The sequence below is a fragment of the Neomonachus schauinslandi genome, chromosome 10 (genome assembly GCF_002201575.2).
Source record: "Neomonachus schauinslandi chromosome 10, ASM220157v2, whole genome shotgun sequence".
NCBI classification, from domain to species: Eukaryota; Metazoa; Chordata; class Mammalia; order Carnivora; family Phocidae; genus Neomonachus; species Neomonachus schauinslandi.
Genome location: NC_058412.1, coordinates 43,621,429 through 43,647,003, shown reverse-complemented (window position 1 = coordinate 43,647,003; position 25,575 = coordinate 43,621,429). Strand labels below are relative to the sequence as shown.

At 38.9% G+C, this 25,575-nt stretch overlaps 1 protein-coding gene and 1 non-coding gene across 5 annotated transcripts in view; both read left to right on the top strand.

The window, feature by feature from the left end:
- Nucleotides 1–25,575, top strand: part of CTNNA2 (catenin alpha 2) — a 949,691-nt gene that overhangs the window by 476,251 nt on the left and 447,865 nt on the right. The window contains exon 7 of one of the 4 annotated variants that reach the window (XM_044919115.1): nucleotides 22,541–22,576. The exons of the other annotated variants lie outside the window; for them this stretch is intronic. Coding sequence (XP_044775050.1) covers nucleotides 22,541–22,576 — 36 coding nt within the window. The remainder of the gene's footprint in view (nucleotides 1–22,540; nucleotides 22,577–25,575) is intronic. 4 annotated transcript variants of the gene reach the window in all.
- Nucleotides 22,837–22,972, top strand: LOC123326044. The gene has a single exon (XR_006540834.1). It is a non-coding gene; the product is annotated as a U4 spliceosomal RNA (small nuclear RNA).

Below are 25,575 nucleotides of genomic sequence, written 5' to 3'. Positions count from 1 at the left end.
ATTAATCCTGTGTTGGATATATATTTTTCAATATTTTCTGTCACTCTATAGGTTCTCTTTTAATCCTCTTAACAGAACCTTTTGCAGAACAGAAGTTTTTATTTTTACTTGTTTTAAAGATTTTTTATTTATTCCAGAGAGAGTGTGTGAGCAGAGGGAAGGGCAGAGTGAGAGGGGGAGAGAGAGAGAGACAGAAGCAGACTCCCTGCTGAGTGCAGAGCCCAATGTGGGGCTTCATCTCACTGTCTCACAACCCATGAGATCATAACATGGGCCAAAACCGAATCAAATGCTCAACTGACTGAGCCACCCAGGCACCCCAGAACAAAAGTTTTTAATTTGATGAATTCCAATTTAACTTTTTTTTTTCTTTTATAGATTATTCTTCTGGAGTCAAGTATAATAACTCTTTACCTAACCCTAGATCCTAAAGATTCTCCCCTATTGTTTTTCTAAAAGTTTTATATTTTTCCATTTTCTGTTTAAACTATGATCCATTTGATGTTAATTTTTTGTATGAGGTGTGATGGAGGTCAAAGTTCACTTTTTTGCCTGGATATTAAGTTGCTCCATCACCATTTGCTGAAAAAGCAGTGCTTCCTGTTGAATTGCTTTTCTGCCTTTGTCAAAAATCATATGGGCATATTGTGTATATTATGTCAAGGTTCTCTGGTATGTTCTACTGATCTATGTTTCTGTCTCACCACCAATATCACACGATCTTAATTGCTGTAACTATAAAATAAGTTGTGACATTGGTTATATGGATTCTTCCCACTTTATTCTTCTTTTTCAAAATTATCTTAGGTTTTTTAGTTCCCTTGCCTTCTCATATACATTTCAGAATAATCTTGTCTGTATTTACAAGAAATTTTGCTAGAATTTTGATAGCAATTGTGTTAGCCACTGTATCAATTTGGGGAGAATTTCCATTTTTATTATGCTGAATTTTCCAACCCATGAACACAGTATATCACTCTATTAGATCATTAAAATTTTTTTTCATCAACATTGTGTAGTTTTCAGCATACAAATTCTGCGTCTGTTTTGATAGTTTTACATCAAAGTATTTTTGTAAGTAATTGTATATGGAATATTTTAATTTTAGTGTCAAATGTTTATTACTAGTGTAAGAAATAGAATTGTGTTTTGTATATCTTATATCCTACAACCTTGCTGAACTCACTTATCAATTCTAATAGTTTTTTGTAGATACATTAGGATTTTATATATAGACAGTCATTCAATCTGCAAACACAGGCTTAGTTCTTTTTTTTTCCCAATCTGTATACCTTTCATTTCCTTTTCTTGTTTTATGCACTGGCTAGAACTTCTAGCACTATATTAAATAAGAGCGATGAGAATAGACATCCTTACCCCATAGTCTTATGAGAAAAGCATTCAGTCTTTCAATATTAAGTATAATGTTTGCTGTAAGTTTTTTTTTTTTTTTTTTGTAGCTACTCTGTCAGATTGAGGATGTTTCCCTCTATTCTTACTTTTCTGAGAATTTTTATCATGAATGAGTGTTGAGTTTTATTAATTGCTTTTTCTGCATCAACTGATATAATCATGTGATTTTTCTTTAGCTCATTATTATGATGGATTATATTGATTGATTTTTAGATATTAGATCAGTCTGCATCCCTAGAATAGACTCTACTTGATTACAGTATATACTTTATATGTGTATTATATATTGCTGAACTTATATAAACATTTTGTATATAAGTATATATTGCTGAACTGCATTCACTTTTTTTATTAAGGACTTTTGCATATATTTATGATGGATAATAGTGGGTAGTTTTCTTCTACTTCCTTGTCTTCTCTTAGTATCAGAATAATATTAGTTTTATAAAATGACTTGGGAAGTGTTCTCTTCCCTTCTGTTTTCTGGGCAAGATTGTTGGCTTTAATTCTTCTTTAAATGTTTGATGGAATTCTCCAGGAAAACCACCTGGGACAAGAGATTTCCCTTTCATCACTTAGATTAAAGAGTATGTTGTTTAGTTCTAAATATTATCACTCTGTGAATGATTTTTAGTTTGATTCCACCGAAGTCAGAGACATATTCTGTATAATTCCAGTTCTTTTACATTCTTCTTTGGAGTTTGTTTTGTGACCCAGGATATGATCTATCTTAGTATATGTTCTGTGAATACTTGAGAAGAATGTGTATTCCACTATTACTGGGTGGAATGTTCTGGAAAGTTTTATTTGATCCTGCTGATTGCTGGTATTGTTTAGTTCTCCTATATTCCTGCTTACTTTCTATTTAGTTGTTCTGTCAGTTGTTGAGAAAAGAGTGTTGACATCTCCAGAAATAATTGTGGATTTGTCCATTTCTTCTTTCAGTACTGTCAATTCACATATTTTGTTACTCTGATTTTTAATACATACACATTTAGGATTCCTCTATCTTTCTGGTGGATTAACCATTATATATAATGCTTCTCTCTCTATTTTTGGTACATTTCTTTTCTCTGAAGTCTACTTTCTTTAATATTAATATCGCTACTTTTACTTTTACACACACACACACACAAACACATATATATATATAATTACTTCAAAACTGCCTATATTGTCACATTTGAAGTGACTTTCTCATTGACAGAAAATAGTTGGATAGTATTTTCTTAATCTTCTCTGCCAGTTTCTGCCTTTTATTATATATATATAATTACTTCAAAACTGCCTATATTGTCACATTTGAAGTGACTTTCTCATTGACAGAAAATAGTTGGATAATATTTTCTTAATCTACTCTGCCATTTCTGCCTTTTATTTGATATATTTAGAACATTTACATTTAATGTAATTATTGCTATATTAAAACTTAAGTCTGCATTTTAGTTTTTGTTTTCTGTTTGTTTCCTCTGCTTTTTATTTCTGTTTTCTTTTGTGTGTGTGACTTGAACTTTTTATAAAATTCTATTTTTATTGGGCACCTGTGTGGCTCAGTCAGTTAAGTGTCTGTCTTCAGCTTAGGTCATGATCCTGGAGTCCTAGGATCAAGTCCCACAGCAGGCTTCTGCTCAGTGGAGAGTCTGCTTCTCCTTCTGCCCCTCCTCCCCACTCATGCTCACGTGTGCGCACGCTTTCTCTCTCTCTCTCGCAAAGATAAATAAAATCTTTTTTTTTAAATTCATTTTCATTTATATCTCTTTCTGTGACATTTTTCATAATTAACCTAAGCATTACATTATTTACATATAAATTACTATATGATGTCTACTGATAATGCTGTTTTACAGATTGAGTGAATTGTAGAAACCTTACCTCTCTTTTTGTCCCTTAAGTTCCACACTGTTATAATTATCTTCAGTATTTCCTATACATACATTTAGAACCACATCAGAGAGTATTATGTTTGCTTCAATTATCAAATGTAATTTAGAATACCCAGGAGGAGAGAGAGAGACTATAGTATTTACCCATATTTTTGCTTACTATGTTCTTTCTTCCTTCCTAACATCCCAAGATCTTTAGCCCTTCTTTTAGGGTAGGTTTATTGATGGTAAACACTCTTGCTTTGCCTCCAACTGAGCATGTTTTGATTCCTTCTTCATTCTTAAAGGATATTTTCTCTTGGTATAAGATTCTAGTTGACAGTTGTTTGTTGTGTTTTGTTTTTGTTTTTGCACTTGAAACAATGTGACACTTACATGGTCTCCATAGTTTCTGAAGAGAAATATGCTGCTGACCATATAATTCTGGGTCCATTTCTAGGTTTTCTACTCTGTTCCATTGATCTCTATGTCTGTTTTTGTGCCAGTACCATACTGTCTTGATGCCTCCAGCTTTGCTTTTCTTTTTCAGAATTGCTTTGGCTATTCAGGGTCTTGTGTGGTTCCATACAAATTTTAGGATTGTTTGTTCTAGATCTGTGAAAAATGCTGGTGGTATTTTGATAGGGATTGCATTAGATGTATAGATTGCTTTGGATAGTATAGACATTTTAACAATGTTTGTTCTTCTAACCCATGAGTATGGAATGTTTTTCCTTTTCTTTGTGTCATCTTCAAGTTCTTTTATAAATGTTTTATAGTTTTCATAGTAGTGATCTTTTACCTCTTTGGTTAGGTTTATTCCTAGGTATCTTATTGTTTTTAGTGTAATTGCAAATGGGGTCAATTCCTTGATTTCCTTTTCTGCTGCTTCATTATTGGTGTATAGGAATGCAACAGATTTCTGTATGTTGATTTTATATCCTGCTACTTAGACATGTCACTGGAGGCAAGGGAAACAAAAATAAAAATGAACTATTGGGACTTCACCAAGATAAAAAGCTTCTGCACTGCAAAGGAAACAATCAACCAAACTAAAAGGCAGCCTACAGAATGGGAGAAGGTATTTGCAAATGATATATCTGATAAAGGGTTAGTATCTAAAATCTATAAAGAACTTATCAAACTCAGCACCCCCAAAAAACAAATACTCCAGTTAAAAAATGGGCAGAAGACATGAATAAATAATTTTCCAATGAAGACATCCAAATGGCTAACAGACATGAAAAAATGCTCAACATCACTCATCATCATGGAAATACAAATCAAAACCACAATGAGATACCACCTCATACCTGTCAGAATAGCTAAAATTAACAACATAAGAAACAACAGGTGTTAGTGAAGATGCGAAGAAAAGGAACCCCTTGCACTGCTGGTGGGAATGCAAACTGGTGCAGCTACTCTGGAGAACAGTATGAGGTTCCCTAAAAAGTTAAAAATAGAACTACCCTGTGATCTAGCAATTGCACTACTAGGTATTTACACAAAGGATACAAAAATACAGATCCAAAGGGTACATGTACTCTGATGTTTATAGGAACATTATCAACAATAGCCAAACTATGGAGAGACCCCAAATGTCCATCAACTGATGAATGGATAAAGAAGAAGTGGTGTATACACACACACACACACACACACACACACACACACACACACACACACAGTGGAATATTACTAAGACATCAAAAAGAATGAAATCTTGCCATTTGCAACAATGTGGATGGAGTTAAAGTGTATTATGCTAAGCGAAGTAAGTCAGTCAGAGAAGGAAAAATACCATATAATCTCACTCATATGTGGAATTTAAGAAAGAAAACAGATGAACATATGGGAGGGGGAAAAAGGGGGGTAACAAACCATTAGAGACTCTTAACAATAGAGAAAACTGGGGGGTGATGGAGGGAGGTGGGCAGGGGATGGACTAGATGGGTGATGGGTATAAAGGAGGGCACTTGTTACGATGAGCACTGGGTGTTGTATCTAAGTGATGAATCACTGAATTCTATTCCTGAAACCAATATTGCACTGTATGTTAACTAACTAAAATTTAAATAAAAATTTAAAAAAAGAAATAGAGAAATATGCTGTTATTTGAAAAATTTTTTTCCCCATATTGATAAAGTATTGTTTCTCTCTGGCTGCCTTCAAAACTCTTTTTTTTCCTTAATTTTCAGAATTACAGTAATGTGTCTTGTGGATTTCTTTGGGTTTATCGTGTTTCGAGCTTCTTGAACCTCCTGTAGGTTTATATCTTTGGACAAATTTTGGAAGTTTCAGCTACTTCCTCTTTGAGTACTTGTTCAACCCCACCCTCTTTCTTCCCTCCTTCGGAAACTCCAATGACACAACTGTTAGATAGATAGATAGAGGTAGATAGACAGACAGACAGACTTAGTTACATCCCTAAAAATCCTGAGCCTCTGTTAATTTTTTTTCACTCTTTTTTCCTCTATTGTTCAAATTGGCTAATCCCCCACTTTTTTCTATCTTCTAGTTTACAGATTCTCTCTTCTTCACCTCTCACCCATTCTGCTATTAAGCCTATCCACTGAGCATTTCATTTTGGTTTTCGTCTTTTTTTTGTTCCAAAATTTGATTTTGACTCTTCTTTATATTTTCTTTTCTCTCTCTCTTTCTTTCTTTTTTCTTTCTTTCTTTCTTTCTTTCTTTCTTTCTTTCTTTCTTTCTTTTCTTCTTTCTTTCTTTCTTTCATGAGACTTTACTTTTTTGATAAGGTTCTCTTTCCATTTGTTTCAAGCATTTTTATAATCACTTTTTGAAGTGTTTTTATCATGGCTGTTTTAAGAACTTTGTCAAATAATTCTGATGTTTCTGTCATCTCATTGTTGCCATCTATTGATTGTCTTTTTCGATCAGTTTGAGATGTTCCAGGTTCTTGGTATGATGAGGTGTAAGTCTCAGTTCCTTTGCTGGCCTAGGTGGGCAGGTGAGGGTAGAGTCAAAGTTTTTTTTGTTTTGTTTTTTTGTTTTTAATAGTGTTTGCCTGGAGTGAAGTGGGTTTTGTCTAAAATTTTCCATGTTAAAGGCTTCCCATTTTCTGATCTTCTGGCTAGAGAAAGCAAACTTTGGTTGGGACTTTTATTTTTGTGTCATTGGTGTGTCTCAGTTGCCAGTTTCTTCTGATCCAAGTCTGAAACATGAGACATAAAGAAAACCCGGGGAAATTACCTCTGTATTTCTTCTGGTCTTATAGTCCCTAGCCAATATGCACGCTTTCCACCATGCAGAGTATTCTGTCATATATTTTATATATAACAGTCACAGATTTGAGTCATACTTAGCAGGAGCAATAGCGAAAAGGATGTGTGCTGTATCTTCCTAGAAGCAGAAGTGTGTCTTACATTTTTAAGTAAATACCTAAGCATTTTAATCAAAGTTTAAATATAATTTTTCTTGTTATTAGAAGCTTGAAAACATGAAATATCTTAAAGAGTGAAATAAAAGGGATTATTGAAATAAATATTTAATGTTATTACTTGACCAATAGGTTTTTAATTTCATTTTTAACGTAATTTACCAAATCTGAAAGGAATCATATACTTTTTTATCCATACGTTTCATCCAATGTTATTAAATATATGAATGCATATGGGAGTCGTGCAAACGCTCATTATATTTATCCATCACTGTCATTGTTTTGGCATTTTAACCAGGGTACAAAATACCTCTTTGTGATCCCAGGCTACGTGCTTCAACAAAATGTGTAGAAGGCAGAAAAAGAAAGGAATGTATCTTAATTCGTTATTAATGAAGCTTCAGGGACTTCCTGAAAAATAATATTTAGGTTTATCCCTTTGGTGCCTGCAGGTATTTCTATTCTCAGGGCAAAAACAATACTCAAAGCTATGCATTCTTTGTAACTGAAAAGGGACTATTATGAAGGGATGCACTGTACATTCTTAGGCTAACCAACTTGCGAAAGGGTAAAAATGGACAATGACAATGTGGAATTCATTTTTCTTACAATTATCCTTGACTGTGGACCTTAGGGATATACATATCCATGTTTGAAGATCATTGTTCTAAACAAAGTTTGCTTAAGCGAAACATCTAGACTTTCAGCCTAGAAGCTAACAAAAGGCAGATCTCTTTCACTGACCATATTTACAATTTGTCTTGAGCGGTAATTGGGAATGAATTGTAATGCAGGAAATTTGTCTTATAATTTCATTTATGTATACAACTTAAATTTTATATCCATCTACTAGATTTTAAAAAAATGCCTGAAAAGAAGATAGCTGATAAGTGTTTGTAACTGAAATTTGCAGCAGAATCTTAGGAAAGTTGTGCTTTGATAACACTGATGGAGATGAACTAGGGGGTCTGTGGCTGTTTGTGAGGAAAGCGTGTAATCCGTGTGCACTTATGTGCTCAGAGTGCCAAAACACTCTTGCCCACTTTTTATTCTTAGTAAATACACTTAGTACACTGGTTACAGTGTACCTTTGATGAAACAAAATCAGTGGCTGGGCAGGAAGCAGGGAGTTGATACATGTGTGTGTCTATCCCATCTCCTGGATGGACATCAGAGAAGTGCAGCCAGGCAGGTATCTTAATCCTTTCAGGCTGCTGTTAAACAGAAAGACATTGACTGGTGGCTTTATAAGCAACAGATCCTTTGATCTCACAGTTCTGAGGGCTAGGAAATCCAAGATCAAGGTGCCAGAAGTTTCCGTGTCTGGTGAGAGCTCACTTCCTGGTTCATAGACAGTCATTTTTTGCTGTGTCCTTGCATGGTGGAAAGGGGCAAGGATTCTCACTGGGGCCTCTTTTATGAGTATGAATCCCATTCATGAGGGCCCCACTCTGAAGACCTAATTTTCTTCCAAAACCCCCACCTCCAAATACCTTCACACTGGGGATTAGGTTTCAAGATAGGAATTTTGAGGGACGCAAACATTCAGTCTATAACAGAAGGGGTGTGGCTTGGTATTGTATGGGAGGAAGGGGATAGAGGTGTCTGTCCTCTGCTCTCCTGTCCTATGTCACTGTGGCCACTTAGTTCTCAAGAAAGAAAAGTCAAGGCTATGAAATGAACGAAAAGTCTCTTGCTATAGTTAGGAATAAGACTTTTATCAAAACCAATAGCTTGAAACAGGTGACAGGCATTGAGGTGCCTATATGCAGGACAGTTTGAAAGAAAGAACTCATCCATGAAAATAAACTAATTCAGTTCCTGACCTGACCCCCAAAATCACATAACTTTACTCTTGGAGAAATGTTCTTCCATCAGATGAATGGGCACAGCCTTGCCCCAGTGTTTTGCCTCTGGCCTTGGCCTCCTCCGCTCCTCCTTCTGATCATCTTCCTCCCATACTCACTGTTACCCGTTAGTAATCATCAGAGTTTTGCAGACATGAGAATGTTGGGGGGGGGGGGTGAGTTGTTTTCAGGCTATAGGACACATTCTTTTATCTCATTAATAGTGACCTGCAACCTTGGTTGCACACTTAAATCCCTTAGGCAGCTTTGTAAATTCCCAAAGCACAGGCCCTTCTTCATACCAATTAAAGCAGATTCTCTATGGATAGGACCAGGTATGTACATTTTTTATACCTTCTTAGGTGGTTTGCATGTACAAGGGGGGTGAGAACTGATGAACTAGAAACATACCCAATCTAGTTGAATCCCACAAACTAAATCTTCTCCCTTTACAGAGAGAATTCTGTGACCCACCCCCAAGATGGATCATAAACTCAGGAAAAGGGTGCCCCTGCCCTAAGCTATGTGATTTGGAGGCCACTGCTCTGGCCCCCCTCTAGCTGTGCTCCTCTCCAGGCATAAAGAATCCATGTACTCAGGAGATGTGATTTTTGGGGCCCTATGCCTCCATCCTACACCACACTCTAGGTACCAAAGCCTTTGAGTTGATTGACTGTCCAGTAACTCTGCGCCTCCTTGTGGGGTCTGCGGGACTTCTTGCCTGGGGCAGACAAGCAGCAGGGCTGTGTCCCTCCTCAGCTGCCCCAAATGTGCTCACTTGTAGGGAAGAGCATGTAGATGGCTTTGGACATTGGGGCTAGGTGTCCATAGTCATGGCTACACAGCCGCTTACAAGGGGCTATGCTCTGAAGCTGGGGGTAGGAAAAAAAGGGGGGCAGGCCTTGAGGTGGTGGGTAGTGAATGAGGTCCCAGGCTGACTCTCTAGGTGCTGCCTTTGAGAGGCTGGGAAAATCCAACTCAGAACCTGGCCTTCCCAGGTGTTACAAAGCTGTGCTTGATAAGAAAGGAGAATTTAAGTTTATTTGCTTGATTTATAGCATTCAAATACTTTAAAATATGGTATTTGTGTTTCCACATTCACTCTTTGCAGGGCTCTGGAAACGTGAGAGTCTGGCATATAACTAACTGCTCCTACCCTGTTCTATTTCTTTGGGCCTGTATTCTATGGCCGGAAGGTGCTGGCCTGAAAAATGCTTTGTGACCCTCTGATACCTCTCTCCCATTATTCACAGGGTCCCTGCCCAGCTGACATTTAGCCCCTTGATTTTTCTCTCTCGCTTCCTGCTAGCCTGATTGTAGTGCTTTCTTCTCTTGCATGGGCTCATATATGGTGGTCTAATAAGTACCAAATACATGGGGTTTGGTGAGATATGATTTCTGGTTCTGGTTGCCACTTGTGTGACTTTAGGTGACATTCTTAACCTTTCCAAACCTTGGCTTCTCTGTCTGTAAATCAGAGTTAGCAGTACCCCCCTGGCTCAGGGGTGGAAAAGATTAAACGAGGAAACCACAGAAACATATGACGGCTCCTAGCACAGTGCCTAGAGGTAGCAAGAATTCAGTAAATAATTGCCTCCCTTTCTCAAGGTCAATTCATTTAAAAATAACAGTTCTCCTTTACCTCCTTCATTCACATTTTCTGGACTAAATAACTGAATTATTGCCATTTCTCTTCTTGTGATTCACTTTCCAACTCAGTTCTGCCTCCACGTGTGGATGTGTGTGTGTGGATGAGTGTGTGTAGATGTGTGTGTGTGTGTGCGCGCGCGCGCACTATCTCCTTCATGTATCAGAGTGACCGCTAACCTGCCATCAGAAGTCTGAGCACTTGAGTTTTTTATGAGGAGTAGGGTTTCATATTTCTCCCTCTGCCAGTATCTTTCTCCCCCCCACACAACTACCACACTGTGTAGTTTTTCTGCAGTGACAGTGGTGGAATTGGTATGTGGGTGGAGCTTGGTGGTTGGGCTGGGTATACTCGGCCGGTGGCGCTCAGTACGTGATGGCAAATTGAGGCAAGATCGACTCCAGTCTACTGATGTTAACCAAGCCCTATCATAACCTACATTTAGTGCTTCACAACGAGGCCGAAAGCCCCTTGTTCAGTACCTTCCTGCGCGTATCGGGCCACATGTTGTAAGTGTTTAGTAATTGCTTGTCAGATGAAAATTAAGTAAATGATAAATAATGCAAGTAGGAGTTGCAGCCCATTTTACATTCAGTAACAGCTGAGCTGTTACTGTCTTTGTTGAATATTTGAATAAACTGTAAGAATAAATGAAATGAATGAACCAGGAATGAATGGTGAAAAAATTGTGTCCTGAGTGGGTAGGATGCTACACTGAGGTGACTTCTGTGTTTAACTGTTGTGTGCATGACAGAATTTAACCTTCTCGTCTTTCAGTGTCCCCATCTATAAAATGGGTCCATGGTATCTGCTCAAGTGGGAAAATGTTTAATAAAACTAGATGCTCTGCCTGAGTGCTGTGAATTCTTGGGGGTTGCTCTCAATATAAGACATTATCAGAACACTTGGCTGTGTATATGCTAGTTATTAAAAAAGGAGAGATTTTAATTTTATTTTTATTATTATTATCATTGTTTGAAATTCTCCTTTGTCACCCAACACTTGTGTTTGTCTTTGTCCAGGCCTTATCCAGTCTGTGCATGTATGTGGGTGGAATAAAACTGGCTCTAAATGAGGACAAGGGGCCATCTCAGTTCAGACACTGTAGTGCTTAATGGGAAACCAGGTCCTAAGGCCTGTGCAGTGACTGGAAGTCGCCCTACAGCCCTGACAAAAAATGAGGCTGCTGATGTTCTGGCCTAGGCATAGACATACTTTATCACCACCAAGCCCCATGAACCTCAAATAAAGCAGAATGGAACCATCAGGCCATGGCTTAGAATTGGAAATGGAGAGCAAGTTCACATAAAAGTAAAGCATCATTGGAAAGCTTTTTGGAGAATATTAGTTAGGATACGTGTGAAGATGCTGTAACAAAGAAACCTGTAAATATGTGACAGTGGAAAGCTAAGCGAGAAGTCTAGGGTAGCAGGTGTGAGATGCCTTCCTGCGTGCGCCTTCCATTTATGAGCCCCGCTGCTGCTCATGTTGCTGTTTCCTAGCTGTGGGAACATGGAGAAAGTCCAGGGCAAGTGCTCTGTATAAGAACATGACCTTGAAATTCTACACATCATCTTAACTCCTATCCCATTGCCCCAAACTTGATCACATGGCCACACATGCAGAGGATGCTGTGAAGTACAATCTCCAGCTAGGAGGCCATATGCCCTGGTAAAATTCATAAAAAGGAAGAAGGAGATATGGTCAATAGGAGACAGTTTAGTGTCTCTGCCAGAGGAAATCAATGGTAGGAAGCAGATGTGTTCAATTCTACTATTTTTTTGTGTGTGTGTATTCTAATAGAACACTCTGGTTACAAATAATGAGAGAAATAAAAAAGGATGTATTGTCATTGTGATGAGCACTGGGTGACGTATGGGATTGTTGAATCACTGTATTGTACACCTGAAACTGACATAACACTGTATGTTAACTAACTGGAATTAAAAACTTAAAAAAAAAAAAAAAAAAAGGAGGTATTGTCAGAGTACCTGCGAAGCAGTGAGGGAGAAACCATAGAAGTTGAAAGGTAGTCATGGCTGGATTGGACCTTGCAAAGATGGTGATGGGAGGTGTTTCCACGTTTAAACCCGCTCAAGGGACCCCTGTGGTTGGAGTTGGGAAACCTTTCACCTCTTGCACTGAAGTCACTTGGCTACATCTGTATGTGTGTTCATTCAGCCCTACCAATAACTGGATTTCTCTGCTTATTCCTTTTAATTTACACTGGTAGATGAACTGCCTTAGGCCTTGACCTTACTTTTAACAGCACTGTAATTTCTTCCTCCATGGTTAACTAGAAAATTCTTTCATTGTTTTGAGTCAGGTCACACGGGTGCTGGGTCACTGGCCAAACTATGGGGTTAGTCCTTTCAGCTGGTGGTGCTATAGAAAAGAGAGTGTTAGGAAAAAGAGGAATTGGCAAGGATAGCACCATCTCTAACACATTAACTCCTGGCTACTCAAAGTATTATCCAAAGACCCAGCATCACCTGGGAGGTCGTTAGAGATGCAGAAGCTCAGGCTTCACCCCAGACCCGCTGTAGGGCTGCCTTAACCAAGTACCACGAACTGGGTGGCATCACTACCATAATGTGTCATTTCACAGTGCTGGAGGCTAGGAGTTTGAGATCAAGTTGTTGGCAGGGTTGGTTTCTTCTGTTGTCTGTGCCTTTCTCCTTGCTTTTGCTGGCAATCTTCGGCATTCCAGATGCATCATCCAGATCCCCGCCTTCATATTCACACGGCATGGCATTCTCCCTGTGTGCAGGTGTGTTTTCTCATGGCATTCTTTTTGTAAGGACACCAGTCATCTTGGATTGGGTCCCACACCACTCCAGTATGACTTCATTGTAACTCAACTAATTACATAGACAGTGACCTTATTTCCAGGTAAGTTTGAAGTACTAGGAGTTAATACTGCAACATATGAATGGGGGGAGGGCACAATTCAACCCACAACCACTGAATCAGAATCTATACTTGCAAAGATAGGTAAGTTGTAAGCATATTCAATTTAAGAAGAAATACCCTAAAGTTCTTCAAAACCTGGTATGCTACCAACATGCTTCCTGCTACTCTAAATGTGTGAGAGAAAACACTCTCAACTTGGATCCCTGGATTTTGGCTCTACCTTAGAGACTTTGAGTGCTAAGCCTTGCATCAGGCCCATATTCAGCACTCAGTAAATACTTATTGAATTAAAGAAAAAAACTTGCCCAATGGGCTTTCATGTCTAAAATAGAGATACCCACTTCACAGGAATATTGTAAAGGTTGTATCATTTATTAGATATATTTTAAAAAGTAGAAAGTGTTACTATATCTGTCAGAGTCCAGTCAGGAGACTAAAAAAACAGTTGATTTGAACAGGAAATGTTTTATATAATTAATTATCTATGAGAGGGGAGTAACTACAAAGGCATAAAGAAAACTCTAAAGAAGACTTTAAGGGTGAGAGAGAATGTGCAAGGAAGGAACAAATTCAGAAGGAAGGATCTTATTCTCAAATCTTGTGTTCAGACTTCATTGGAGAAGGTGCGCTTGCCCCCCACTGGATGGCAGAGAGCTTTAATGGGTTGCCCTGGGGTGGAGTTGGTCGACAGTCCCTGGAAAGAAAATATCCTCCTTAGGATAGGCAGGTGGATGCTGGTGAGTGGGACCACAGGAAAGGTTGAGGTTCTGGGAGCCAGTTTCCAGTCTAAATCAGGAGAGCTGCAGTGAATTGGTCACTGACCTGGAGCCAGCCCTGAGCACCAAGGGAATGTGTGCACCACTGGATGCCCGCATACAACACCAGAGGTAGCCCTGTGGTAGGAAGGAGGCAAAGGAAGAGAAACGGAAGCACACCATCACTAGGAAGAAAAGACCCTTCCTCCTGCAGTGCCCCTCCAGCACCCTCTACTGGCATCATTCAACATCATGCCTGTTGCAAAGGAGAAATGGGAAAGGTTCCAGCCCCCTCCTGCACCACGAGTACTGAAGGATACATTTTGGAGCTGAGAGGCTGAGACTGATAACTGGCAAACACACTATGCAAATATAAAGTCTTTTTCCCAGTACTTACATCAACTATGGTGGCAGAGAATAAGGGAAATAAAAAATGTGGAATGATTAATGCTTCATCAAGTATACCAAAACTTTAGTCTCCCAGCTTTTCTCTAGTTCCACACACATCGAACCTGCTTTGTCCATCCACATTACCTCATGTGATTTGTTGGAGGGCGTCAGGGGTGGCATGAATTTTGAAGGGAGAAGTTGCTAACAAAATTGGAAATGGAGCAAATATTGATGACGGTATCCACCTGTCCATATACGTGTGATGTGATCCCCAAAGCATCCCTAGGGCCTCACACTGCTCCCTCGTTATTTGGGACCCCTTCCTCTGGGTTCTCTTCCTTAGGCTGTTCTCCCTGAGCTCAAGGCCATTTCTGCCACAGCTGAGCTCAACTACACAATCCCAGGCCATCCCATCATTGCCCTTGAACTGTCAGCTCCGTGCAAATGACTCACAGACATATTCCTCTAGCAAGGCTGCTCTTCTGAGCTCCTATACAAGTCATCTTAAAGCTGATCTTGAATGTCTCAAAGGGAGCCCCTAATTCAACATCCCCGAGCCAAATTCATTTATGTCACTAACTGTCCTTCTCTCTCAAAGAATGGCACCATTGGTCTGCAATATCTTTCTCTCTTTTCTCCCTTCTATAGGATTTCTGCTATCCAGTCCCTGGATCTTCTCCCCTAAACATCTCTTAAATTTGCTTAGTTCTGTCCATCTACAGCAGCACAACAAAATTCAGGTTATATTCACTATGACGTAGATCACTGAAATAGCCTCCCAACTACTCTGTAAGCAACCACTCTGGCCTCTTAATATGAATCTGATTATAGCGCCCTCCACTTCTGTTCGTCCTCACTGCTTAAATTTGGCAGTGGCTTCTCACTGCTCTTAGGATAAAGACAAAAGCCCTTGCCATGACTCAAAATCCTGCATGGTCCAGTTCCCCTTCACCTCTAAGCCTGACTTCATCTCTAGCTTTCCCTTGCCCTTTCTGCATCAGCTACACTGGCTTTTTTCCAAGGCTCAGTCCACTCTTTCAGGCTACACAGCCTTTGCAAATGCTGCTGGCTCTGCCTGGGATGCTCTTTGGACCTTGTCTTAATCACCCCCTGGTTACTGTATCTGTTTCAAACGTCCTCATTCTGAGCTTCTGTAACATTGTGGGAGCTACTTCTACCTGACAGCACTTTTCAGTGTTAAATGTTGTATTTACTAGTTTGGTTATTTCATTGATAATGTCTATCTATTCCTACACTGTAAGATCTACTTGGGCAAGATACACATTCATTTTTTTCTCAGTATTCTCAATGCCTAGTCCAGTGCCTTTTAAGCAAATAATGGATCTAAATATTCATGTGCTAAAAATTCTTTCTAAAATTCACTCACCTACTCATTTATCCCTTCAACAAATATTTATTGAGCAACTATATGAGTTTCCCATTGTGTTAGGGATTGTGCTTTTGGAGCTGAACAAAATAGACAAGAATCTTGCTCTCTTGGTGTGATCATTCTTGTAGGAAAGGACACAAAAACTTATAACCGTAGAAAATAGATTGCAATAAGATCAATGAAGAAAGCAGAATAGGGTGGTGTGATTAAAAAAATGAGTATGAGACAGAAAAATGACATTGTGAGAAGAGTTGCATTGAGTGAGCAGGCTCTCTGAGGAGATGCATTTGAGCTGGACTTTTATATTGAGAGGGAGTCAGCTCCTGAAGGTGGTAGCAGTGAGTGCCAGGCAGAAGACACAGCAAGTGAAAAACCCCTAGGAATGGGGTTTTGGGAATGGGTTCAGTATGATGAAGAAGTAAGGGAAAAAATTAATGTGTTGTTACTTCTAGGATTAACAAGGGCAAGGCTTTGACCCAGAGGCATACATCTTAGCATCCCTGAATGTGAGATTAGAGGGTGCCTTAGAAAACCCAATTTTTCAAAGGGGGAGCATTGGCACTTTTTTTGGACAATTTTTTTGTGCAGATCCGTTATCACAGTACAAACCGTGTATCATTTCTAGCTTCACTGCTGCGCTGCCTCTCCTAACCCCAGGGGCACCTTGTACATCGAAAACCACCTGAATGCTATTCTAGACATTGGGCAGGTAGAGGACCTGCCTGCTGGCCCCTCCACATGCCAGCGAATACGCCCAGACTTTGTTGATCCCCAGATGCCAGCATTCTGTCCGTGTCACACATACACCTGTCAATAGGGAGTGGCACTGGTCTTGATTAGAAGTACTGGAACTTTCTGATTTTACAGATGTGGAAACTGAGGCCTTATAAAGAGAAGCAAATATGTGGCAGGACTCGGTCTTTCTGATTCCATGCCTACTGTTCTATGACAAGAGCTGAGCTATCATCCTTTTTTGTTCCCTCCCTCGTCATAGTTGTTTTTGGCAAATGAAAAACAAGCAAACCAAAACCATAAAAAATACTGTGTAAAAGAAGAATTTTCGCCTAATTTTCCTCTTCGATAAATTCAGATTTCTATGCATGACATTTTCTTTTAATGGTCCTTATCTGTGCTTTGAGGGAAGGTAAACTTGAAAGCATACCTTCTGTTCAATGCTGCTTCAGACAAGGAAGTTTAATTTAATGCAATAAACATTCTTCAGTTGCTCACCGCAGCCTGATGCTGTTGGCAGTATTTAATCTGCCAAAGCACATTGTATATTATCATTCGGATGCAAAATAATTTATGGCTATAACTCCCTGTGCATTTACATGAGTAAATCACTTGATCTTTATAAGAGGATATGATTGTTGTTTAATTTTTTACTTTGCTTAACTTTTTAAATGTTAGTACAATTGCAATTTCATATTTGTTTTAGATTAACCTTGTAATTAAAAAATAAGAGATGGAAGTGTGTGCTGTGTGTGTATGTGTTCGTGAGTCTAAAGATTGCATGTGGTATCTTTGGAGATCTTAAATCATAGAAAATCATCAATTTGTGAACTTGTCCCTTATTTTTTGAAGCAACCAACATCACTTAAATCAAATTATGTCAAATGAAATGAATAAGAAAACTGGATCTTTCCACGTGAGAGTTTAATAATAATAATATCCACAAAAAAGCTTATTTTTAAAAAGTAACCCAAAAAGAAATTATGCAAAAAAGCAATGGATGATGACAGCTTCTTGAGAAAAGTGTAAAGACCTTCAGTGTGTTTTCTTTGAAGGCAATAATGCTCATCTGTGTTTGTACATTCTGTGTATTTATTAGGAAATCAGCCTCATTAATTTTATCATGTCATTGACAGACAGATGCATACTTATTTTTGTTTATACATTTATATATTCATTAAGTGTGATAAAGAGATAATGGAAATACTAACATTAAGCCTGCATTATGTGCCATCACAGTTACCAGTGCTTTGAAGTTATTCTAGCAGTTTTTTAGTTCTGGTGAGACCATAAAATGTGGGATCAGAGTTTCCTAGTGGTAGAGAAGTTTTGATAATTTGTAAAGCCTGCTTGTATCAAGGACCTATTCCAAGGAAGAGCAGTCTTAATGAAATATTGTGAATTTTACACAATTAATATTGTGAGTTTTGTATCAAAACTGAAACTGATCCAAAAATGTGTAGACAAGAAGTCTTTTGCAGACCTGCCTTAATGCATAAATTTTAGTTTGCAGAAAGCACCCCCAGGGATTGGAGTATACCCAAAGTGCTTGAAAAATTTGCACCTGTCTTTTTCATACTTTATTTTTGTAGATCCTTTCTCATTGCCAGTGAAAAGGTGAATCTCAGCTCAGTCATTTTAATTAGTGACAATTGAGTTCATATAATTTAAAGGCTTATATATTTTTTTCTCTATTGTGATAAGGAAAATCTATTTTCCAATGATTTGCTTTATCTCATACATTGAAAAGATACCTAAGAAATAACCTTAAAAATCCTATCAGGGCTTTCCAGAGTGAGTTTCCCATAGGGTAGTTCTATATGCTATTGTGTTAGCATTTGCTAATTGCTGCATAACAAATTACCCTAAAACTTAGTGGTTTAAAACGATGTTTATTATTTCAGAGTTTCTCTGAGTCAGGAATCTAGGTATGGCTTAGCTGGATCCAGTGGCTCAAGGTATCTCAAAAAGCTGCAATCAAGGGGTTAGCCAGGACTATCGTGGTCTTAAGGCTTGGCTAGGGGAAGACCCACTTTCAAGTTCATTCATGTAGTTTGGCAGGAGTTAGCTTCTTGCTGGCTGTGGGCTGGGGACCACCCTCAGTTCCTTGTCAAATGGGCTGTTCCATAGGTCAGCTCACAACATGGTACATGGCTTCATCAGACTGAGCAAACCAAGAGTCAAAAGAGAAGAAGGAGATCACAGCAACTGATAACCTGTTATTGGAAGTAACACCCCAATTGCCTTTGCCATATTTTATTCATTTGAAGCTAACCACTTGGTCCAACCCACACTTAAGTAGGAAGGTTATCCAAGTGCATGGAAATCAGAAAGTGGGAATTGTTGGGAGACATTTCACAAAATATCTATCACAGGTAGTAATGTTATAAGAGATTGATGATCAAAAAAAGATTGTGAAATTCCAGAGTTGGACCAAGTTTTGGCCAGGACTTTCAGAGTTTTGAGCATTCTAATTTGGTGGGAGGGAAAGGGGGCAAGGAATATGGTAGTCGTGTTTCCTCAATCCTGTTTGCACAGTCCTTTTTGTTGTTAGAGGGGCATATTTAACTACCTTTTCTCAGCACATTTGGAGAACTGCTGTCCAACATGTTCACTTGATGCACACTTATGATGTTACTGAGGACTAGGGAGTCGCCTTGCCATTGGCTGCAAAACATGGAATCAGTGCAGGTCACCTGAAGCCCTGAGGCTCTTTCCACCTTAATTAAATACTCTTTAAAGTCAGTACTCTTTCCTCAGACTTTGTGGATGGCAAAACCCAGACTGTGGCTAATTCTGCCACTTCTGTCTCTGGCTCCCTCCCACAGCCCCGCAGGAGTTGGAGAGTCACCCATATCCACTTTACTCTAGAAAGAAAGATGTTAGAAACTTCACAGTTCACTTTTAAAAAGGTTACCAACTCTTGTTGGAAAACATGTTGACTCAGTGTTTTTACATTTTGCCCAGATCGCTCCTTTAAAAATGCATCTTCTGTGCTTTGGCAGTTCATGTATAGAAAGATTACGTTACTATTTAACTTTTTATTTGGACCTTTAGTGGCCTGTGTACTTTGTTCTCAGACAGAGGCCTTGACCTCCTGGACATGACCATGGGTGTCTTCATCTCCCTCCCCATTGCTGGTGAAGGCAGTGTCCAGGGCATCTTTCTAAACGGGTTCTGATCATTGGCGGGTTGAGTAGTATGTCATGGGAGTGGGTTTGGGGCAAAAGTATAGTTATTGTTAGGTTATAGTTACATGTCTGAACACATGAAGAATGCTCTTTTATATTTAGGCTTGAAAATTACTTTTTCTCATTTTCTGCCACTTGGGAAAAGTATTCTGTTTGTCCCTGAGGGCAATGAAGAGGGGTTTAGGAGAGGATATTTAGACAGTACTTATTTCTTTGATGCTGGGCCTACTTCTCTGTAGCAGTACTTGTGAATTAGGTTAAGTCTGGTGTGTGTGTGTGTGTGTGTGTGTGTGTGTGTGTGTGTGTTGTTTCTCCACAGGTTTGTGCTTCTTTCCTCTTCATGACTCCTGTAATTTTATTAGCCATTCTTTTAGCAAAATGAGAAAAAGAGACTTAGCATGACACGATGTGAGTCTTACAACGCAAGCCGCCAGAAATCTAGAAAAGGATGGTTCTTGGTGGAATATTGCTTCAGTACTAATCTACAGGTGGCTGATGCATCTAGAATTTCTTTAGTTCCATAAGTTATTAAAAACTGTAGTAAATTGTGGTTCTTGCTAAAAATGTTGCACATCTGTACTTCACGTGGAAACAGAGGACTTTTCTAAATAGGGACCTTTCCCTTTTGTCGTACAGAAAACATTTATGTATGTCTAAGTGTTATGTGGGCCAATCCAAGGATTAGATTGGAGCAAGATTATATAGATTATAAATTATATCTGTCTATATATATATAGATTATAAATAATCTGGAGCAATTATTTATTCATTAATGACTTTTGAAGGTGAGCAGATGTTTCCATTTGCTCATTTTGGTTCATGGCCCATTCAAGCAATTGGTATTGCAGTGTGCATGTTTCTGTTATATATACACCATATAGTCCAATACATTGAAGAAAGAGAGAAACTTACAATAAAAACATAGGATTGCTGACAGCAATCAGTATGCCTGGAGCTCATAGTGACTTTAGCATTACGAAAATGTTGATAGCATTACATCTGTTGTGTCTGAAAAGTGCCAAGAAATGATGCTAATTTATAATGAGGGGGGAGTGAAGACAGATATGGCAAGGAAAAATAGTACATACTAGGAGATAGTCAACTAAATAGTAATTTGTTAAGTTTTATTCATATCCTATAAAAAAGTGCTGTCACAGACTCTGGTTTGGTTTATAAATCAACTATGTATGTTGCACATCTGTACTTCATGTGGAAACAGAGGACTTTTCTAAATAGGGACCTTTCCCTTTTGTCATACAGAAAACATCTGTGTATGTCTAAGTGTTATGTGGGCCAATCCAAGGATTAGAATGCAGTAATAGAATAAAATAAGCCCTCTGACTACCAGTGAATTTTGCAAGGCAAAGGGCAGGTCATGAGGCAGAAAAGCAGAGGTAAAAGAGCAGAGAGGAGGAGGCAGATGGTAGGAAATAATAGAGAAAATGATGCTTATAGTTATCACAGATGCCTCTCAGTTTTTAAAATTTTGAATGCCTACATCTTTGAGAAGTTTATACACTTTTTTAAAAATGCCTTTTTTCCTTTCCTTTTATTTTCATTCCTTTTACTTCTCATCCTACTACCAAATGCCTTTTTTTTTTCCTTTCCAAATTCTTCATTGTCAGTATATGGTGTGTGACTAAGACCACTAGGTTGGACAGACTATGCTCTCCAAATAACAAAACAGCAAAAGTTTACAGGATGTCAAGATGTAGCCTTAAGGACAGAGAGAGTTTGTACCTATGCCTGAAAGAGCCCCTGTCCACACTCCATTCTTCCTTCATTGCTGGCTGTTCTTTGAAGATAAAGTTTTGGAAGTTCATTTCTTAATCCAAGGCTCATTGCATATTTGAACTGACATCAGTCACTTATATACTTACAGTATATTGGGAATGTTTTAGGTTCAGGAGTGTTTCCTGAGCCTGAATTGTGTTAAGTAGAATACATTGATGTGCTGATCCCTGCAAGGGAGAAAGATGACAAAATAAGAAGTTTGTGGGTGAGACATCTAACTGCTTGGCAGTGTTCTAGGACCAGCCTGGAGTGTCCCCGGACGCCTTCATCCAGTGGCACCGTATTAAGTTCCTATTGCTGCAGTAACAAATTATCACATGCTTAGTGACATAAAACAACACAAATTTATTATCATACATTTCTGGAGGTTCAGATGTCCAGAGTGCATTTTACTGAGCTAAAATCCAGGTTTTGACAGGGCTGTTGTTTTTTTTTTTTTCTCCTCGAGTCTTTAAGGGAGAATCCATTTCCTTGCCTTTTCCAGCATTATGAGACCACCCACATTCCTTGTCTCATGGTCCCTTTCTCTGTCTTCAAAGTCAACAGCAGTGGGCTCTCTCTCTTGCTTTCTGCAGCTGAAAAAATTTTCTGCTTTTAAGGACTCATGTGATTTAAGACTGAGCCCACCTGAATAATCCAGGTGATGTCCCCATCTCAAAATCTTGAATCACATGTAAATCCTTTTTGCCATGTAAGGTAACGTTCACAGGTTTCAGGGATTAGGATGTGGCCATGTTTGGGAGAGAGATGGCAATTATTCTGCCTACCACAGGCAGACTAACTAGAAAGAAAAAAAAAAAAAAAAAAAACCTCTTTCTGACCTGTATCTTGTCTGGGAGTTGCTTTTTATTAAATGGCCTCAGTTAACAACACTCTCAGTCCCAGTCATATATTTCTACCAACACTTAATGCTGTTTCTCTGCTGTGATCGATGGGAACCAGTTGCCTTATCAGCATCCCTTCCAAACTCTAGCTGAGCTAGCCACAAGAGAAATCTAAGTCAAATCTTTGATTCCTTCCTGATGTTTATAAATTCTTGATTCCTACCTTTCCATCCCCAACAGGACTCTTAAATTTTGTCAGCCATCATCATGGCTTGCCCTCCAGGGGGCAGTAGCATTTTGGGGACCTTCAGCAGCAACTTTTCCAGGCCTCTCCCTTTTACAGAGGAGCAGACTAGGACTCACAGAAGGAAAAGAAATTAGCAAAGATGGGGCACCTGGGTGGCTCAGTCGTTAAGCGTCTGCCTTCGGCTCAGGTCATGATCCCAGGGTCCTGGGATGGAGCCCCGCATTGGGCACCCTGCTCCGCGGGAAGCCTGCTTCTCTCTCTCCCACTCCCCCTGCTTGTGTTCCCTCTCTCGCTGTCTCTCTCTCTGTCAAATAAATAAATAAAATCTTAAAAAAAAAAAAAGAAATTAGCAAAGATATACAAACTTAGATCTGCAGTTGCCCAGGACTGGGCCTCTGTGGCGTACTTCCGCCACACAATACCTAAGTAGAGCTTTGTGCAGTGGCAGTATCATAGCCAATGAGGTTTATCTGAGGCATGAGGCACGATTATTGCTAATTGAAACAATACCTAAGTAGAGATGACTCAACATGGGCCTCAGTCATTTAAGAAGGCACTCCTAGGCGAATTTTCCAGATAGGAGTGTAATGCAAATAGGGAACATTTGTACTAACAAAACCAAATCAGAAGGTGCTTTTTTCTTCCTTTTAAAAACTAATCCTTAATTAATCAGAAGATGTTGTAATGGGAACAGGCCTTTATGCAAGGCATATCCCTTAGCTAAGATTTGGAGGGAGGAGGAATCATATGGAGAAATCCATGGGAAAAATCTCATTACGCATGCTTTTAAGGTCTGGGCATAGAGATTCAGTTTCCATGTGGCTCCTTACTTTAATTGGTGAGTTCAGTGACCAAAGATAATATTCAGGCTACCAGAGATTTGGTTCTAAATATAATCTCATAGGAAGGGCCATATTCAAGTGTTTTCGTGAAGTCCATTTCTCTAAAATGCTATCTCCTATGGTCCCTTAATTTCTAAGTTGTACACATTTCTTTTGCAGCTGGGATGTGTGTTTCTGAGAAATCTGGTTGTTCAATTGTTGCTATTGATTATTCTCTCATGTATGAGCTGACCAGGGAGGAAACAGAGGAGATGGCCAGTTTCCATGACCTGAAATTCAACTTGTCCGAACCCATTTAATACAGGCTACAACTCCTTTGGTGTATTTACGGCTAGGTGTTCAAATTCACAGTGGCCTCAAGGCTTCCTCTAGTGAAACATCCTTTTTCCATAGTCATAGTTTACACGGTTCAAGATGTTAAATCAGATAGTGTTTTCCTAGACTACTGTGCCAGGAGATGAACACTATTGTGCTTTCACTGTCTGAAGAAAAATTCAGATCGCCATTACTTTCAAAGGGCAGACAGAGCCATAAAAGGGAAAGGTGGGAGCTCTGCAACTAGTTTAGGAAGAAAAAAAAAAAAAAAAAACTTGATACTATTTTACTGACATTTCATATCAATATTCCAACAAATCCTAGCACCGATTAGATCCTTTTCTGCCTTTTTTGGCTAAATTTCTGAATTTAGTAGCTCTTTTTTTTTTTAAAGATTTTATTTATTTATTTGAGACAGAGAGAATGAGAGACAGAGAGCATGAGAGGGGGGAGGGTCAGAGGGAGAAGCAGACTCCCCGCCGAGCAGGGAGCCCGATGCGGGGCTCGATCCCAGGACCCTGGGATCATGACCTGAGCCGAAGGCAGACGCTTAACGACTGAGCCACCCAGGCACCCCTGGATTTAGTAGCTCTTGTTTCCCCCACCCTGGAAAGCATTTATTCAGTACTCACCATGTACCAGGAATGGTGCTCAGGACAGGTGAGATATGGTCCCTGCACATCCTTTGAAGAGACTGAGTTCAATTTGGATGAAGAAGCGAGGTGCACATCTACCAAGTCAATTGTCCTTCTTAGACCCTCCTTCAGCTTTTCCTTCACTCCTCATTGGTTTCAAATAGGAAAACAAGTAATATTGCTATATTCTCAGCTTCAGACATTTTTTTTTTATTCATCTTAGAGTTGAGACTAGACACTAAGGACTATTTGAAGAAAGCTGGAAATGTGGAGAGTAACAGAAATATTCTTTTAAAGCTAAAAGTGCCTCACTAATACATCTCTTTGGGGGAAGGGGAGGTATTACCAGTACATTTCACCGTTGAGGTGACTAGATGGCACTCTGATTAGGGTATTTCAGCTACAAACAATACCTTGTTTGTTTTCTTGAGAAGCAACTCAGACTTTAGAATGTGGTTGAATAAAACCAAATATAGACATCTTTTATTTCTCTAGAGCTAGGAATAAAGTCAAGGCACAAGGAAAACAAGATTAATTGGCTCGTCAGGACCCCTTCTAGAAAGTAGAACTATTCCGAGCGTTAGGACTTGTGAGGCTCTACCCTAATTCAGTTTGTTTAGTGAATCTTTCCTGAATTTATATCTTGAAAACATGGGCTTTCTTATTTTCAGAAGAAATTTATCTCTGTTGCCTACAATTGCAAATACTCATGGAATGAAGGAATTTCAAAATGTACTTTCCAGGTAATCTGATCGGTCTCATTTTCACCCAGATGAAGAAATGTCCTCATTTTACAGATAAGTATTTGAAATTTTACATGTCTATCAAAGGTCATACAACTACATGCTGGCAATGTGAAAGTTAGAAACTTGGACTCCTAATTCAAGGTTATTTCCCCTTGAGCAGAAGCTTTACATTAACCAAGGCCACCGTATTTTCATCTGTAAAGGGGATCCTCTTGCCAAATGATCATCATGATTTAACTCCTTTCTGTTCTTCTTCCTTTTTATCTTCCTTTCTTTCCGTTTGTTACTTCTCTTCTGTCTCATTAATGAGAAGAATAGAAAAAAAATTTTTTTTTAGTTGGCTCATGTGTAGAACTTTTCTAGGAATCCACCTCTACTTGCTACTCCCATGTCCTATAGTGATAAGAATGATTAAACAACTATGGACATATTTGTAGGAGGGAGTATGTATGCAGTGATACGTGAGTGTGTTTGCAGTGTGTAAAGTGTACATAGGACTTTAAGTCCTTGGTGAGGACAAACTTCATCTCAAAATTACTGTCTTCCTCAATTCTCGAGGATCAATCTTCACCTTTGTTTTATAACAAAACCCCTTGACCTTTATCCTGTCTTAGTGTTGTTAGTAGTAATA